Raw genomic sequence first — 15,483 nt, 5'->3', positions numbered from 1 at the left:
TTGACAAGCATGAAATGAAACAAGCTCAGAATGCCATCACTGCTCCCTACTGGGGCCAGAGAAGAAAGCTGAAAGGAGGGTGGATCCTGGGGTGGGGTGTGTGACTTTAAAAAGCACAAGAAGTATCAAGGCAGCAACACCGCCATGCATGAAGCGGCTGCAGGAAAAGGGAAAGAAGAGCCCTGCAGCTAAAGAGAGGGGGAGGGATAGAGAGGGAGGGAGGGAGGGACACACCAGGGCTTGGGGGGGGGGGTTTTACACTGAAAAGCATTTGAAAAATTAGCAAGTTTTGAAGGTCAAGTTCATTAGAAGTTGACACAAATATGGAGCTTTGATGGGGGGAGGTGTTGCTCCTCCATCAGTAGTGAAGGTTAAAGCACTAGGCTTGCTGGGGGGGCGGGGGGAGGAGATGCAAACTCCCCAGAGACACGATGCTGCAGCTTGAAAGCTAGGAAAGTGCAGTAATAATGACAAAATAAAGTGGACTTTTCAGACTCACCACCCCTGGCAGAGAGCAGCCCCTGGGAAGGTCATGCTATAAGCTGCTCTGGTCTACCCTTTCATGGGATACAAGGAAGGAGGAGTGTGACAAAAATGTGGAGAGTGACACAAGGAGGGAGATTTATCCCCATTTTCAAAGCTCCGAAACGTTCTGGGTTAATAGCCTGATCACTGAAGCCACAGCCTGCTGCTGACAGCTAGGTGAGGACTGAACAACCATGTGATCGCCCCAGAAACAAAACATGCCCGCCCACCCCCAAATACTACACTGTACATTGTCCTCCTCCTCCCCTGCTCCGGGCCCAGCTCAGAGGCAGGAAGCTTACAGGGTAGTAGTCAGCCACTGCCTTGACTTGCTCGTAGTCATCTGCCCTGGCCAGCTGAGCCAGGCCCTCTGGATAGAGCTTTCCACAGTGGGGGAAGAGCTTTGCGCGATCCTCCTTGGACAGCTCTGTGCCAAAGGAGTTGATGGTGATGATGAAGGCTCTTCGGTCAGCTTCAAACTGCAAGGAAAGAGATGGGCAGGTTAACAGTGTTAGAAAGGGCGGCAGGAGCCCAGCACCAGCACTGCCCCCCCCCCAAAGCGGGAAACAAGGGGCCAGTTTCTATTCAAGGAAAACGTAAGAGTGCGATCTGACCAGCTTCTTTAAAAGTTTCTAATGTATCCTAAAGGGGGGCGGCAGCCATTTATTTGAAGGAAAGAAGCAAGGGAAGGTGAGAGGAGGAAGAGTTCAACTCAAATATATCCCTGCTGTGGCCACATTAAGAGCCCTGGCAGCTTCCAGAAAAGGCTTCAGTTGCAACTTTGGCAGACCCCTCCCAAAAGGGACAGCACAGCCTTTTGAAAGCACTGAAGTGGGAATTCTTGGCTGGGCTGTGGCAGAAGGCAGGAGAGACAGGCAATGCTCACTCCAGGGGCAGCAGGAGTGTCTCTGCTGGCTGGCCCCACACAAAACCAGGCAAGGGGGCTGCCAGCTGGCTCCTACCTCCAAGATGGGGCACATGGCATCAGCTGTTGTGCCGCCCAGGATTTTGCAGAACTTGTAGAAGGACTCAAGGTAAGCCTGGGGGGAACCAAAGCGACACAAGAAGAGTCAGTGAGCCTGTCAGAGCCCAAGAAGAACACAGTCACGTCAACAAGGAGGAACAAGGGCTGCTCTGCACACAGGAGGTACTACATGGTAAAGGTGCAACCAAGGAGAGGGACAGCTCCTTGGCCTCTGCCCTACCCCTGCTGTTTCATCAGTGTTTTTGAAGGAGAAATGCTGTAGGGACCGGAATCCAGAGCATCTTCCGCCCAACCCAAGAGTTCATCCAGTGCAAAGACAAAATGGAGAAGCCTCAGCAGCTGCTGCCTAACTTAAGTTACCCCAGTGCCTCCCTTACTTGCTCCCTTTGTTGTTGTGCGAACCTCAGACAGCATCTTGGGGGGATTCACTGCCCATCCTTGTGTCAATGCATGACAGCCAGGACTCTCTGCTGTCTGTAAGGTCCCAGGCAGGAGCCCAGCAGTCCACACAGCCCCTTTGCTTGCTTGGATAGCAGCTCTCTGCAAACATCCTTTTCCTCACCTGCCCTTTAACACTCTGGGTGTCTCATGTAATCCTTGGCTCTCCCCCTGCAGACATGGATCTACCTGTAGCTAGTTAGGACCAGTGGGATCTAGGAGGGCAGCTGCAATCCAGGCACCCTCTGTTGCCAGGCATGTGAGATGGAGCGATAGTCACGCAACCACAGCAGCATCACTGCCCCCCCCCCCGCAACATTTACACACCAAGAACAAACCTTCTGACAGCGGAGCAGACTGATCCACCTCAAACCAGCTGGTGCCAGCCGGAAGAGCTGTGGCAGGCAGGCTGCTCACAGCCCAGCAGGGACACGCCCTGAGGTTAGGTGCCAACCATTCCCCTCCACCCCACCTGGCTCCAGCCAACCGTTTTAGTGTTTGTGTCAGGGCAGTGACAGTGCTGTACTAAAATCCTACAGGAAGGATAATCACTAATTCAGAAACAGCTTGGCATGCACCAAAGCTCAGTGACTCATTAACTTGGGGGGCTTGGAGACCCCCACCACCACCCCCACCAAGTCCTGCTAGGCAGAAGGAAGCACTGAGAGGGAGGGGCCTTGGGTGGGACAAACAGACCTTTCTGTCAGCAAGGGCTGCTGCAAGTGGCTCTTGGCTCAGCAGCAACAGCCAATCGGCCTGGCATTTATTTATTAATTACCATGCTCATAGTTTGCCCTTCATCTGAAAATCTCATGGCAAAAACACATAGAATTAAAACCAAAGTCGTCATCCCCTGAATATAATTGTCAATAGCCTTAGATATAATAGAATTAAAACCAAACAGCAATATTCAATTGCATGCATGGAAAGCATCAGAAGTAAGAAAACTCCAGAAATGCATTTAATGGCCTCAGACAATCAGCATCAATTTACAAGGTTCTTATTTGAGGAAAGTAGCAACTGACTTCACTCTCTTTGAGTGCTTACCTTATAAAGTGTGTTCCGGATAATTTCAATGTTCATTTCATCAAGGTCCTGCTCAGATATGCAGTCTTGGAAAAAGGCAGCTGTAAGGAAGGGAGAAGGGTGAGCCCAGCTGAAGGGCCAGGGAAGGAGAGCCACCTCCCACCCAGACTCCCTGGCCAGCAGAGTTTCAAGTTCTGTGTGGTCAAGGCAAATCAGGAGGAGATCCTCCTCCTCTTCCACTGGCCCTCAAAGGTAAGGAGTCAGTGATTTTCACATTGAGCTTTCAAGTCAGTCAGTCAAAGAGCCCAGAAGGATTTCCTGCAGTTACCAAACTGTAGGCAATGGCTCATATTGTGTGTTAAAACACCACTACAGGAACCCTTCATGTCAAGAACCCCCAATAATTTTGGGTCTCCCTTTAAATACATTCCCCTGCGGAAGAGCAAAGCCCCTGAAACCGCAAACTCTTCCTCACCTAGGGGTGTGTCGACCAAAATGGCGTTGTACAGTTCGGCGGGGGTTTGGGCAATGTTCACCGCCTCCATCTGCTCAAAACTCCCCAGGGGGTGGCATTTGGGCACCAGCTCAGCAATGGAGCGTTGATGCAGTGTCCCAGTGATCAGGAGGATTACGTTGTCAATCATGTAGCTGTACCTGAAAGGAAGTAAAAAAGACAACTGCTATGACCAGCCAAGTGGGGAATATGAACTCTTTGCCTTCACTGAAGTAGACTTCACTGAGGCTTCATGGCTAGAGGTGGGGTGGGGAGCAAAACGGCAGACTGAAGACACGGGTATTGCAAAAGGGGGCTGCCTGCACCTGTTTAATTCCTTTTCATCTGCAAATTCAAGAGCAGTTTACAAGCGATTTCACATACACTATTGGTCCAATAATGAAATCAGATATTGCAAATCCTATTATCAGAGTTGGAAAGGAACCTCAGAGGCCACTTCATCAGAACCCTTCACTGGTGGCCATCCAGGCTCTGCCAAAAAGTCTCTAAGGAAATGGAGCCCGTGCCCTTCTGTCCCAGGCTGCCTCCCCCCCCCTGCCAAAACAGCTGTTTAGCCAAAATTCTCTTTCATGCCACTGTTCCGTTTGGCCCCAGCTGCTGCAGCAACAGACGTCAAACCTACTCCATCATCCATATGGCATCTCTCTAAAATATTTGAAGGTGGCTGTTGTGCCACGTCTTCTCTGGACTAAACATACACGAATCTGCCAGCCTTTCTTCCTCATAGGACTTCCTACAAGTTCCTCTCCATCTTTGTCACCCTTCACGGGTTTGTTGCTCTCCTTCTAAAAAGGCAGCACCCAAGAGGGAATGTGGTCCAGGTTGGTGGGGGGGGGGGTCTGGCTGAAGGAGAATGGAGGAGAGTGGTTCTAGGACTCCTAGGCTTTGTTGATATATATATATATATGCAGGTTTTGGTGTCCTCGGGTGTCTTCCCGTGTAAAAGTTGGGGTGTCTAGGCGACGTTTCGACGAGGTCTCACTCGTCATCTTCAGGCTGGTGCTTTTGGCTTCTTGTTACTGGAGTTCCAGTAACAAGAAGCCAAAAGCACCAGCCTGAAGATGACGAGTGAGACCTCGTCGAAACGTCGCCTAGACACCCCAACTTTTACACGGGAAGACACCCGAGGACACCAAAACCTGCATTCCTGTACCCGTGAAAATCTACGAAAGCATATATATATATATATATATATATATATATATATATACACAATGATTTTCAGTTTTATACATTTCAATAATTTTACAGTCATTTTAACATTTCAGAACTTGACTCCCTTCCCCCACTTTCTGTGGTTCCTTAAATTTATTTTTAATATTTTATGCATATCTAAATTATCTTAATTTGTTCATTTATTCATCTACTTTAAATATATACAGTGGTACCTCTAGTTACAAACTTAACTTGTTCTGGAGGTCCATTCTTAACCTGAAACTGTTCTTAACTAGAGGCGTGCTTTCGCTAATGGGGCCTCTTGCTGCTGCTGCGCCGCCAGCACACGATTTCTGTTCTCATCCTGGGGCAAAGTTCTCAACTTGAGGTAACTCTTCAAGGTTAGCGGAGTTTATAACCTGAAGCCTTTGTAACCTGAGGCATTTGTAACTCAAGGTACCACTGTACCTTGTAAAACTGCAGGTTATTACAATAATCCTGCCGATGTTTTTATCTGTTTACAGTTTTTTTTGTAGTAAATAGCCTCTGTCACTTTCTTCCTGCTGTGTTGCTCTGCCAGCTCATGCTTGGTTTGTGGTGTACTAAAACCCCGAGATAATAATAATAATAATAATAATAATAATTTATTATTTGTACCCCGCCCATCTGGCTGGGTTTCCCCAGCCACTCTGGGCGGCTTCCAACAAAGATAAAAAATACACTAAAATGTCACATATTAAAAACTTCCCTGAACAGGGCTGCCTTCAGATGTCTTCTGAATGTCAGGTAGTTGTTTATCGCTTTGACATCTGATGGGAGGGCGTTCCACAGGACGGGCGCCACTACCGAGAAGGCCCTCTGCCTGGTTCCCTGTAACTTGACCTCTCGTAGTGAGGGAACCGCCAGAAGGCCCTCGGAGCTGGACCTCAGTGTCCGGGCAGAACGATGGGGGTGGAGACGCTCCTTCAGATATACTGGACCAAGGCCGTTTAGGGCTTTAAAGGTCAGCACCAACACTTTGAATTGTGCTCGGAAACTTACTGGGAGCCAATGTAGGTCTTTCAAGACCGGTGTTATATGGTCTCGGCGGCCGCACCCAGTCACCAGTCTAGCTGCCGCATTCTGGATTAGTTGTAGTTTCCGGGTCACCTTCAAAGGTAGCCCCACGTAGAGCGCATTGCAGTAGTCCAAGCGGGAGATAACCAGAGCATGTACCACTCTGGCGAGACAGTCCGCAGGCAGATAGGGTCTCAGCCTACGTACCAGATGGAGCTGGTAAACAGCTGCCCTGGATACAGATTTGACCTGTGCCTCCATGGACAGCTGTGAGTCCAAAATGACTCCCAGGCTGCGTACCTGGTCCTTCAGGGGCACAGTTACCCCATTCAGGACCAGGGAATCCTCCACACCTGCCCGCCTCCTGTCCCCCAAAAACAGTACTTCTGTCTTGTCGGGATTCAACCTCAATCTGTTAGCCGCCATCCATCCTCCAACCGCCTCCAGGCACTCACACAGGACCTTCACCGCCTTCACTGGTTCTGATTTAAAAGAGAGGTAGAGCTGGGTATCATCCGCATACTGATGAACACCCAGCCCAAACCTCCTGATGATCTCTCCCAGTGGCTGCATGTAAATGTTGAAAAGCATGGGGGAGAGGACAGAGCCCTGAGGCACCCCACAAGTGAGAGCCCAGGGGTCTGAACACTCATCCCCCACCACCACTTTCTGAACACGGCCCAGGAGGAAGGAGCGGAACCACTGTATGACAGTGCCCCCAGCTCCCAGCCCCTCAAGACGGTTCAGAAGGATGTTATGGTCGATGGTATCAAACGCCGCTGAGAGATCCAGCAGAACTAGGAAACAGCTCTCACCTTTGTCCCTAGCCCGCCGGAGATCATCAACCAGTGCGACCAAGGCAGTTTCAGTCCCATGATGAGGCCTGAATCCCGACTGGAAGGGATCCAAATGGTCCGCTTCTTCCAGGCGTGCCTGGAGTTGTTCAGCAACCACTCGCTCAATCACCTTGCCCAAGAATGGAAGATTTGAGACTGGGCGATAATTGGCCATCGTGGCCGCATCTAAAGATGGTTTTTTAAGAAGCGGTTTAATAACCGCCTCTTTCAGCGGGTCTGGGAAGGCTCCCTCACGGAGGGAAGCATTCACCACCCCACGAAGCCCATCGCCCAGTCCTTCCCGGCTAGCTTTTATAAGCCAGGATGGGCAAGGATCCAGGAGGCAGGTGGTTGGCTTCACTTGTCCAAGCAGCCTGTCCACATCCTCGGAGGTAACAGGTTGGAATTGATCCCAGACAACTTGACTAGACAGGACTCTAGCACTCTCCCGCCCTGGCTCTGCTCCCACGGTGGAGTCTACTTCTTCCCAAATCTGAGCGATTTTATCTGCAAAAAACTTTGCAAAATCATTGCAGGAGATCATGTGGCCCATACTGGGCCCAGATGTCGCAGGTGGTTCCGCTAAATTGTGAACCACCTGAAAAAGTCTCCTGCTGCTGTTTTCTGCAGATGCAATAGAGGCGGCGAAGAAGGTCTTCTTCGCCGTCGCTATCGCCACTTGGTAGGCTCGACGTTGAGCTCTAACCTGTGTCCGGTCAGATTCAGAATGGGTTATCCGCCACCGGCGCTCTAGCCGTCTCAACGATTGTTTCATTGCCCTCAGATCCGTGGAGAACCACGGGGCTCTCCGGGCTCCATGCAATCGGAGAGGGCGCTTTGGAGCCAAACAGTCAATAGCCCTGGTTAACTCCACATTCCAGCGGGCCACCAGGGAATCGGCTGAAAGGCCATCAACATGGGATAAAGCATCCCCTACCACTCTCTGGAAACCATTTGGATCCATTAAGTGGCGGGGGCGGACCATCCGAATTGGTCCCACCTCCCTGCAGAGGGGATGGGTCGCAGAGAAGTCCAGTTGCACCAGGAAGTGATCTGACCATGGCACTTCTTTCGTTTCGCTTTTACTTAGTGTCAGATCACCAACATCCATAGAGGTAAACACCAGGTCCAAGGCATGTCCGCGGCTATGGGTTGGGCCAGACTTATTCAGGGACAGCCCCATGGAGGCCATGCTTTCCACGAAGTCCCGAGCAGCCCCTTGTAAGGTCGTGTCGGCATGGATGTTAAAATCCCCTAGGACAACCAAGCTAGGTGTCTCCAGGAGGACATCCGCCACGACCTGAAGCAGCTCGGGCAGGGAATCCTTGGTGCAGCGGGGAGGTCGGTACACCAATAGGAATCCTGTACTGCCCCTATTGCCCAACTTCCAGAACATGCACTCGGAAAACTGGGTCTTCCCAATAGGACGCCTGGTGCAAACTAATGACTTCCTAAAAATCACTGCAACCCCCCCTCCCCGCCCACATGACCTGGGTTGCTGTGCGTAAGAGAAACCTGGTGGACAAGCAGCGGCAAGGACAGGCCCATCTGCTTCATCCAACCAAGTCTCTGTCACACATGCCAGGTCAAGTCCTCCATCCATGATCAAGTCATGGATGGCAGTGGTCTTATGAATCATTGACCTGGCATTGCACAGCAGCACCTTCAGGTCATGTGGGTATCCCTTGCTGATTCTAGTATCCATCCGGTCAGGACCAGACCCGGAGGCAGGGATAGTCCTCAGACAACGACTAAACCTGCCTCCTCTGTAATGACATGGTCTGGTCTTAGCGTAACTCCTCCTCCTACCCGTGATCACTGAGATCGGTTGTCCCAGTACATCCTCCCCTGTGGAACATGCCCCAGCCATTTTGATCCTTCTGGCAAACGCAAATCAGACAAAGAGGCCGCAATTCATTAGGACACAAGCCTGAAGCTCTTCAAGTAGATTTAAGTGGCCCTTGGGTCTGGCACTAATAAAGCTCAGCGAGGCCTGCCTACAGCACACAGAGCAGAGCACGCCCAAACAGGAACATCAAAGTGTTTCTCAAAGCAGGGCCACTGCAGCCACATAGCCCATCGCCTTACAAATGCCTCCAGCACAAACGAAGCAGGCCTGCTGCTGAACGATGGCGTGGAGTCAGCTGACCAAAGCAGAACGATCAAAGGCAGCAAGGAAATCAAACTGAGGCAGCTGCTCCTTCCCCTTGGATCACTGAGAACAAGGGATGATAAGAGGGAAGCTGGGAAATCGTCCCAGCCCACAAGTCAAAACACCCTGGCCAGATTCAGGAAGTGGTTTCTATCCTGCAGGTACACTTAATTCCTTCTCCTTCCTTGCAACATGCCTCAAACAACCCTTTCAGCAAAACTGCCAGGAGCTTGGGAGTGCTGGGAGGTGGCCGGCAGCCAGTTTGCATTGAGGAGAAGAACCAATAGTTGCAGGGAGGTGTTCCCTTTTGCACAGTGTTGTGCAACATGGCCAGCTGCCCAGGTGGCAGGAGCCAGCAGTGCTTCCACTGGTAAGAGAGCATGGCAAGGCTCAGCCACAGCCAACACAGAAAGCCCCATAGAGAGGCTCTGACTAGCTTTGCACCATGAGCAAAACATGGAGCAGCTTGCAGGTTACTCTTGGAGGCAGGAGCCTTTTGATTGCCAACCCAGCCGAAGGACGTGCATCTTTTCCCACAAGATATGGTGTGTTTGCCACCAACATGGACAGCTTTAAAATTGGGTGACCCTCATCCTCTGTGAATGGTTACTAGCCAAAGTGGCTATGCTCTATCGCAAGGCGAGAAAGTGTTGCTGATGCACTTGCATCCTACTTGCAGGCTTTCCCTTGGGACTTCTGGCTGGCCACTGTGAGAGCAGGAGGCTGAACTAGATAGCCACCCTTTGGCTTGATCTAGCTTCAGCGCTCTTGTTCATAGATAGGAGTCCTTCCCTATGCAAAATGAATTCCTTGCATGGAAATTCAGTAAAATGAACCCCCCTTGCAAGCTGAAGTGGTGCAGTCCAAACGCAGTCCCTGATCCCCTATTTAAGAGAGACGGAGGAGCAGAAGGGCAGAATCTTCCCTCCATCTATTAGGCTCCATGAGAATCTTTTCCCCTTGCTTTTTATTTCTAAGCAGTGAAGTCTTCATGGTTGGAAATGTCTGCTGCAGCAAAGAGGGGCAGGCAGAGCACCGTGTGCCCAAAAGGGATGCTGCTGCTACAATGCTTTAAAAAGCCTCCACTCCTATACCTAGTACTGCTGCCTGCAGAAAACTGCCCTGCCACTGCCAAAGGGGAGGAGGAGGTGACAGTATCCCACAGCAGCCTTTGTTGCAGGCAAGAGATGCCATACCGCTGGCTTAGATGTCACCTGGTACAGCAGTGCAGGAGATACTCTGCTGCTGAATGCTGTAAACTTGAACCATTTTATAGGGTGTGTTGACTTTTTCAACTTTCAAATTCTAAAAATGAGTGGTGCTAAAAAGTTGTAACATGACTTGGGAGTTCAAAATATATTTTGGCTAAATTAATATAATTTAGTTTTGTTTGGGAAGCAGAATGTGTATACAATTGCACAGAAATCATCAAAAAATGATTGCCAAGTACTTGCAGTTATATTACATATTAATATTATCATTAATATTTGTTATTATTTAGCATTACCTGAAGGTAAAATTAAAATACTTTGGTTTTCCAAAAGCAGTTAATGTGCTTCTTCATCAAAAGTAGACTTACCAGGCTAAATGTTGTCCAATCAGCAGATTGGAATTCCTCAAGCTGCAAAGCATGTTTTTCACTGAAGAAATTAAGTTTGACCGCCTGAAATGACATGCCCTGCTGGGCCAAAGAGCCCCACCCAGAGGACAGACCAAGGTCTTTGGCAGAGGCACACTGGCCTCTCTCTAGTCAAGATCAACAGAGACGGGGCGGGGGGGGGGGGGACTACTTCAGCATGGGAGGCTTGCATGTTCTCCATCTCCTCAGGAAGCCATAAAAAAACTTTTATCTGAGTGACATTTGTTTTACTAGGTCTTTCAAGGCAAAGCCACCATAAAAAAGGATTCCAAACAAGGCACCATCTCCTAGGAGCAAGCTCTTATAATCCCTGCTGGTAATTAAAAAACTGGATGGATCAAGACTGTACCAGAAGCACTCAAGAGTCAGAGCACTCAGCCAAATCCTGCAGCGGAAGCCAACAAGCAGACCGTGTTCTGAAGCCAGAGTGCACAATCACTCACACCAAGAGGCCCAGGAAAGGATCTCCGCTTCTTTGCCACGCCCAAGGCAGGAGCGAGAGCATCAGGACCAGACTTCTAGACAGAACAGGCAATGTTTCCAAGCTTCCGCAAAGATGAGCTCCAGTTTTCTTCAGAGATGCTGAGACCAGGCTCAGGTTTAGGGGTTGGTTTTTTTTGGTCTAGTCTTAAGAGCAGACACTGGATCTTCTCACATTTCCAGCCTTGAACTATCCACCTGTAAAACTTTTTAAAGCAGTGGCTCCCAAATGTTTACCCACCAAGGACCACTTGAAAATTGCTGTGGGTCTTGGCAAACTATGCAATGATTCTTCCGCCTGCCTGGTTTTTAGTTGTATTTTTATTGCTTCTTATGTTGTACTTTGCTGTATTCTACTTTTAATTCCATAAACCTCCAACGGCAAGTGAACCTCACTGGTAGGCCACAGACCACAGTTCGCAAATACCTCAGAACAAGAATTTCCCAAAATCAAGATCCAAGGAGGAGCAGAAGAAAGGCAAGTTCCCTCAAATTCTCTATCCCTTTCCCTGCCTAAGTTGTATATTTCACCCAGTCATCTTCTTCTTTCTCTCTGCCTACCCTGAAGAGCCTTTGGCCAATTCAGCAAGCTCTTTCTGGGCGTTTGCGCAGCCAGACTGGACTCCTTAGAAAACAAAGCCACCAGGGCCACTTGCCAGCTGGCTCTTTTGATTCTGCTACATGTGGCTCTTGGTATGCTTCAATACCCTTTTCAATATTTCAGCAGCTAAGCTGCCTCCGCAAAGCCACCTAGGTGATGAAAGAGCTTCTTTCTCCTCCATCTATGGAGGATGCACTATAGGCCCCTTTCCCTCCCTCCACAGGCACCTGTCATTGGTCAAAACATATCTTTTGGATCATGGCTCATTAAGAAACCCAACAAGGTGTGAGATATTAATCACATATGCTAACCAGGCTCACAGAACAGCAAGTAGAAAGCAATGATCCAGTCAGTCCCTCAGAAGGAAAACCAGCTGTGAAAGTCCCTCTCCCACCTTGAAGTAGCTTCCCTACTTTAATGTGGAAACCAAAATCTAAAGTGAAGCTAAAGGGTTGCTGCATTATTATTATTATTATTATTATTATTATTAACCTGACCTTCACCATGAAGTCCGGGGGCAGTTACAACAATACAAAAATATGGTATTAAAATCAGTTAAAATAATTCACTATCAGAATAATATGGTGGATGCTAAGAAACAGGTCAGGTGTCAAAGGCCAGGGTAAGGAGGTGTTTCTTCAGCATATGAGGAAAGGTAAGCAATGAAGGTGCCACACACCTGGGGGGGGGGATTGCACAGCTTAAGGACTGAAACAGAGAAGGTCCCCATTGAGGTCACCACTCCTTGAACTTCCAAGGGCACCAGAACTATCAGGAGAACTATCAGAAGGCATCCTCTGCCAATCATAGCAACCAAGAGTTTCAATTAGCCATAACTGCACCTCGGATTAACTTCATTGGCTACGAGGGGAAAAGACAGCCCTTCAGGTATTAGGGGCCTTAGTTGCTTAGGGCTTTAAATACTCTCATGGGCACTCTGAATTGGACCAGGAATAAACTAGCAACCAATGCAGCTGTTTTAAATGAGGGGTGATGTGAATTGCAAACAGAACTCCAATCATTAATCTGGTTGCTGTGTTCTGGACCTGTTGAGCCATCTTCAAAGGCAACACCAGTTAGAGTACACAGCAATAATCTAGCCTCAGTTCCCAGAGCATGGACTACACTGTCCGGGATCACTGCTCATAAAACATTTTTTAAGCCAAGCTGGTCAGGTCAGATTGCTTGGCAGGAGAGACCACAGAAGTCACAGATGTAGGGACAGACACTACAGCTTCTCAAGGGAACCAACACTTTGCCCCATTGCACGTGCCCACTGCTGGCTCTTACGTGATGAAGTCCAGGAAGCTGGCCAAAGGTTCATAGGCGTGATTTCTCATGTGGCGGAACTCCACCACCATCTTCTCCTTCAGCTTGTCATCAATGACAGACACAGTGAGGGGAGAGGCTTCGTTTGCAAGGAAATTCCCATAGTCTGTGCTCTGGAGATGAAGCTTCAAATCTGGGGGGAGAAATGAAGGCAAGTGTCATGACTGACTGAAGCACTACAGAGAACAGACCAAGCAAGGCCAATGGTGATGGAAGAGGTTTTTCTAGAAAGGTGCCGCAGCAACACCTGCTGGGTAGAATGAGGTGGTTCTACTTGTCTAATCTGCTGAGCCTGCCAAGCACAGACCCAGGAACGTGAAAAGGTACAAGGCCATATTTTGCAATAGAAATAAAATGAAGGATACCTCATGCCCCATTGTTACCATACAGCAAGCCTTGTATTTTATGCCGTGGCCAGTGCTGTGGCTTTGCCAAAGGCATGTGATAACAGCCACAAGCTTGGAAGTCTTTGTAAGGAACAGCGGGCTGGGGCTGGGGCTGGGAGTGGCAGTTGAGGCTGTAAACTTGCCAAGCAGCATTTTGGGCCTAGGAGAGGCAAAAGAGAAGAAACAGGCTTCTCTGATCCCTTCTTCACTGGGCCAGCTGACCCATTCATTCCATTCTGCCACCAGGAAGCCTGACTGGCCTCCCAGTGCTATTCCACTGCACCCGAGTGCCTGGGAAAGAACTGTGCAAATACTCAAGCACCCTGATGCAAGCTTTTCAAAGAAGCCAGTCAAAGCAACCAGCACATTCAACTTCAGCTAGTTAGTACATCGTGAAAGAAATTATTATTTTAAGTACCTGAGGAGGCAGAAAGTAATCAATTTGTCCATTTCCCAGAAGACAGTGACTATGAGACTATAAGTGGACCAGATGAGAGATGACCTGCTCATATGGCGAGTCATCAGTACAAAACACCAGAAATACCTTTGCCAAACAACTTTTCAAATAGAGGTCAACCAAGCAGTCATTTTAAGGTATACGGATCACTTTTATTATGGATTTTTATTGTTTCATTCTCTCTTTTACTCCACTGCTTAGAAACGCTAGTGATTAAGTGATATATAAATTCTAGTGTCATAGAGAGGGAGAAAAACCTTTTTCTATCCACTTTCTCCATGCCATGCATCATTTTATAAACTTCTAGCATGTCACTTTTTACTTGTATTTTCTCTAAACTAAAAAGTCCTAACGGCTGTGACCTTTCCTCATATGAAAGTTGCTCCATCCCCATGATCATTCTGGTTGCCCTTTTCTGAATCTTTTCCAATTCCACAACTTCTTTTTGAGGTGAGGTGACCAGAACAGAACAGTGCACAGTATTCAAAGTGCAGCCACACTATAAATTTGTATAATAGTGATATAAAAGCAGATTTAATTTTTATTCCTTTCCTAATGATCCTTGGCATGGAATTTGCCATTTTCACAGCTGCCTCACACTGGGCTATCCACTATGATCCCAAGCTCTTGTTCCTGGTCAGTCACAATCAGTTCATTCCTCCACTGGAAGAACTGTTCATTTATTCCTGCTCTCTGCTTCCTGCTTCTTAGCTGGTTTCTGATTCGCAAAAGAACCTCACTTCTCACTTCGTGACCGCTAAGCTTTCTCATGAGACTTGATTCATGAGACTTTGAAAGTCTATGCATACTACTTTAACTGGGTCATCTTAATCTATATGCTTACTGGCACTCCCAAAATAATTCAAATGTGTTAATGAGGCAGGGCTCACCCTTGCAGAAGCCATGCTGGTTCTGCTTCAGCAAAGGCTTATTCTTCTACATGCTTGGTTATTTTATCTTTAATAACACTTTCCACCAGTCTTCCGGAAGAAACATTAAGCTAACAGGCCTAGTAATTTCCAGAATGCCACGTGGATCTCTCCAAAAATTGTTGTCATATTAGCCATTTTCCAGTCTTCAGATATGGAGTCTGATCTTAGTGACAAGTTACATGTTTTTGTTGGAAGATCAGCAATTTCAGTAAAGGTGCAGAGGGACTTAGTGGACCAGTCAGGAATGGAGAGACATGAGGCCCAGGTTGACATGCTGCTGTAGCGGGAAAAGGAAGCTGGCAAGAAATAGTTCAACCCTGTGTCAAATCCACATGCACAGACATATTTTCTCTTTCACTCAAGACAAGTTCTGAGGAAAACAGGTGAAGCTTTCCCCCACCAAGGCATAGGCGAAGAGCAGGGCCACTACCAGTCACAGATGTGGCCCACTGGCTTACAACTACCTGCCCTGGAAAGGCATCTCTTATCTGCCAAGGAAAGGCTTCATGGTTCAGGCTCTGATAATCAGGCTTCTTTAGGTAAGGGCTCTAGCTCCATGGTCCCCAAAGGTCTCAGGTTCAATCCCTGGCAGCATCTCCAGAATGGGCTAGGTAAGGCTTCCATCTGAAACCGTGGAAAGCCTTTGCTGCCAGTAAGTGTACACAACAACAAAGTGAGATGGACCAGTCTTCTAACCTGGCATGAGACAGCACCCAGTGCAGGCTAAATACATCCAGTTATTTCAGCCTTGCTTCCCAAGACCTGCCCTTCCAGCTTCATGCTATGCTTGCAGCTCTCTTACACTGACTAACCCCCATCCCAGCTGTTCTGACAAAGACTCCAGCATGCAGAATGATCTGGTCATGCTCTACCCAAGTCTGTACCTTTTGGGCTCCACATAATTCCTTTATGCATCCCTACAGGCTGTGAGCCTCACCAGCCATGAAAGCCACAAGTTTAAACATGCTCTTT

The 15,483-nt window shown here is 48.5% G+C and overlaps 1 protein-coding gene across 2 annotated transcripts in view; it reads right to left on the bottom strand.

The window, feature by feature from the left end:
• The window catches only part of ATP6V0D1 (ATPase H+ transporting V0 subunit d1), a 30,041-nt gene that overhangs the window by 2,621 nt on the left and 11,937 nt on the right, over positions 1-15,483 (bottom strand). For both annotated transcript variants that reach the window (XM_028739477.2, XM_077931764.1), the window contains exons 2-6: positions 12,698-12,869; positions 3,450-3,628; positions 2,996-3,075; positions 1,488-1,565; positions 828-1,004 (exon numbers count right to left, since the gene is read on the bottom strand). In XM_028739477.2, coding sequence (XP_028595310.1) covers positions 828-1,004; positions 1,488-1,565; positions 2,996-3,075; positions 3,450-3,628; positions 12,698-12,869 — 686 coding nt within the window. The remainder of the gene's footprint in view (positions 1-827; positions 1,005-1,487; positions 1,566-2,995; positions 3,076-3,449; positions 3,629-12,697; positions 12,870-15,483) is intronic.

The sequence above is a fragment of the Podarcis muralis genome, chromosome 7 (genome assembly GCF_964188315.1).
Source record: "Podarcis muralis chromosome 7, rPodMur119.hap1.1, whole genome shotgun sequence".
Lineage (NCBI taxonomy): Eukaryota > Metazoa > Chordata > Lepidosauria > Squamata > Lacertidae > Podarcis > Podarcis muralis.
Note: the sequence above shows the minus strand (reverse complement) of the source record. Positions and strands in the feature narration are given on the sequence as shown.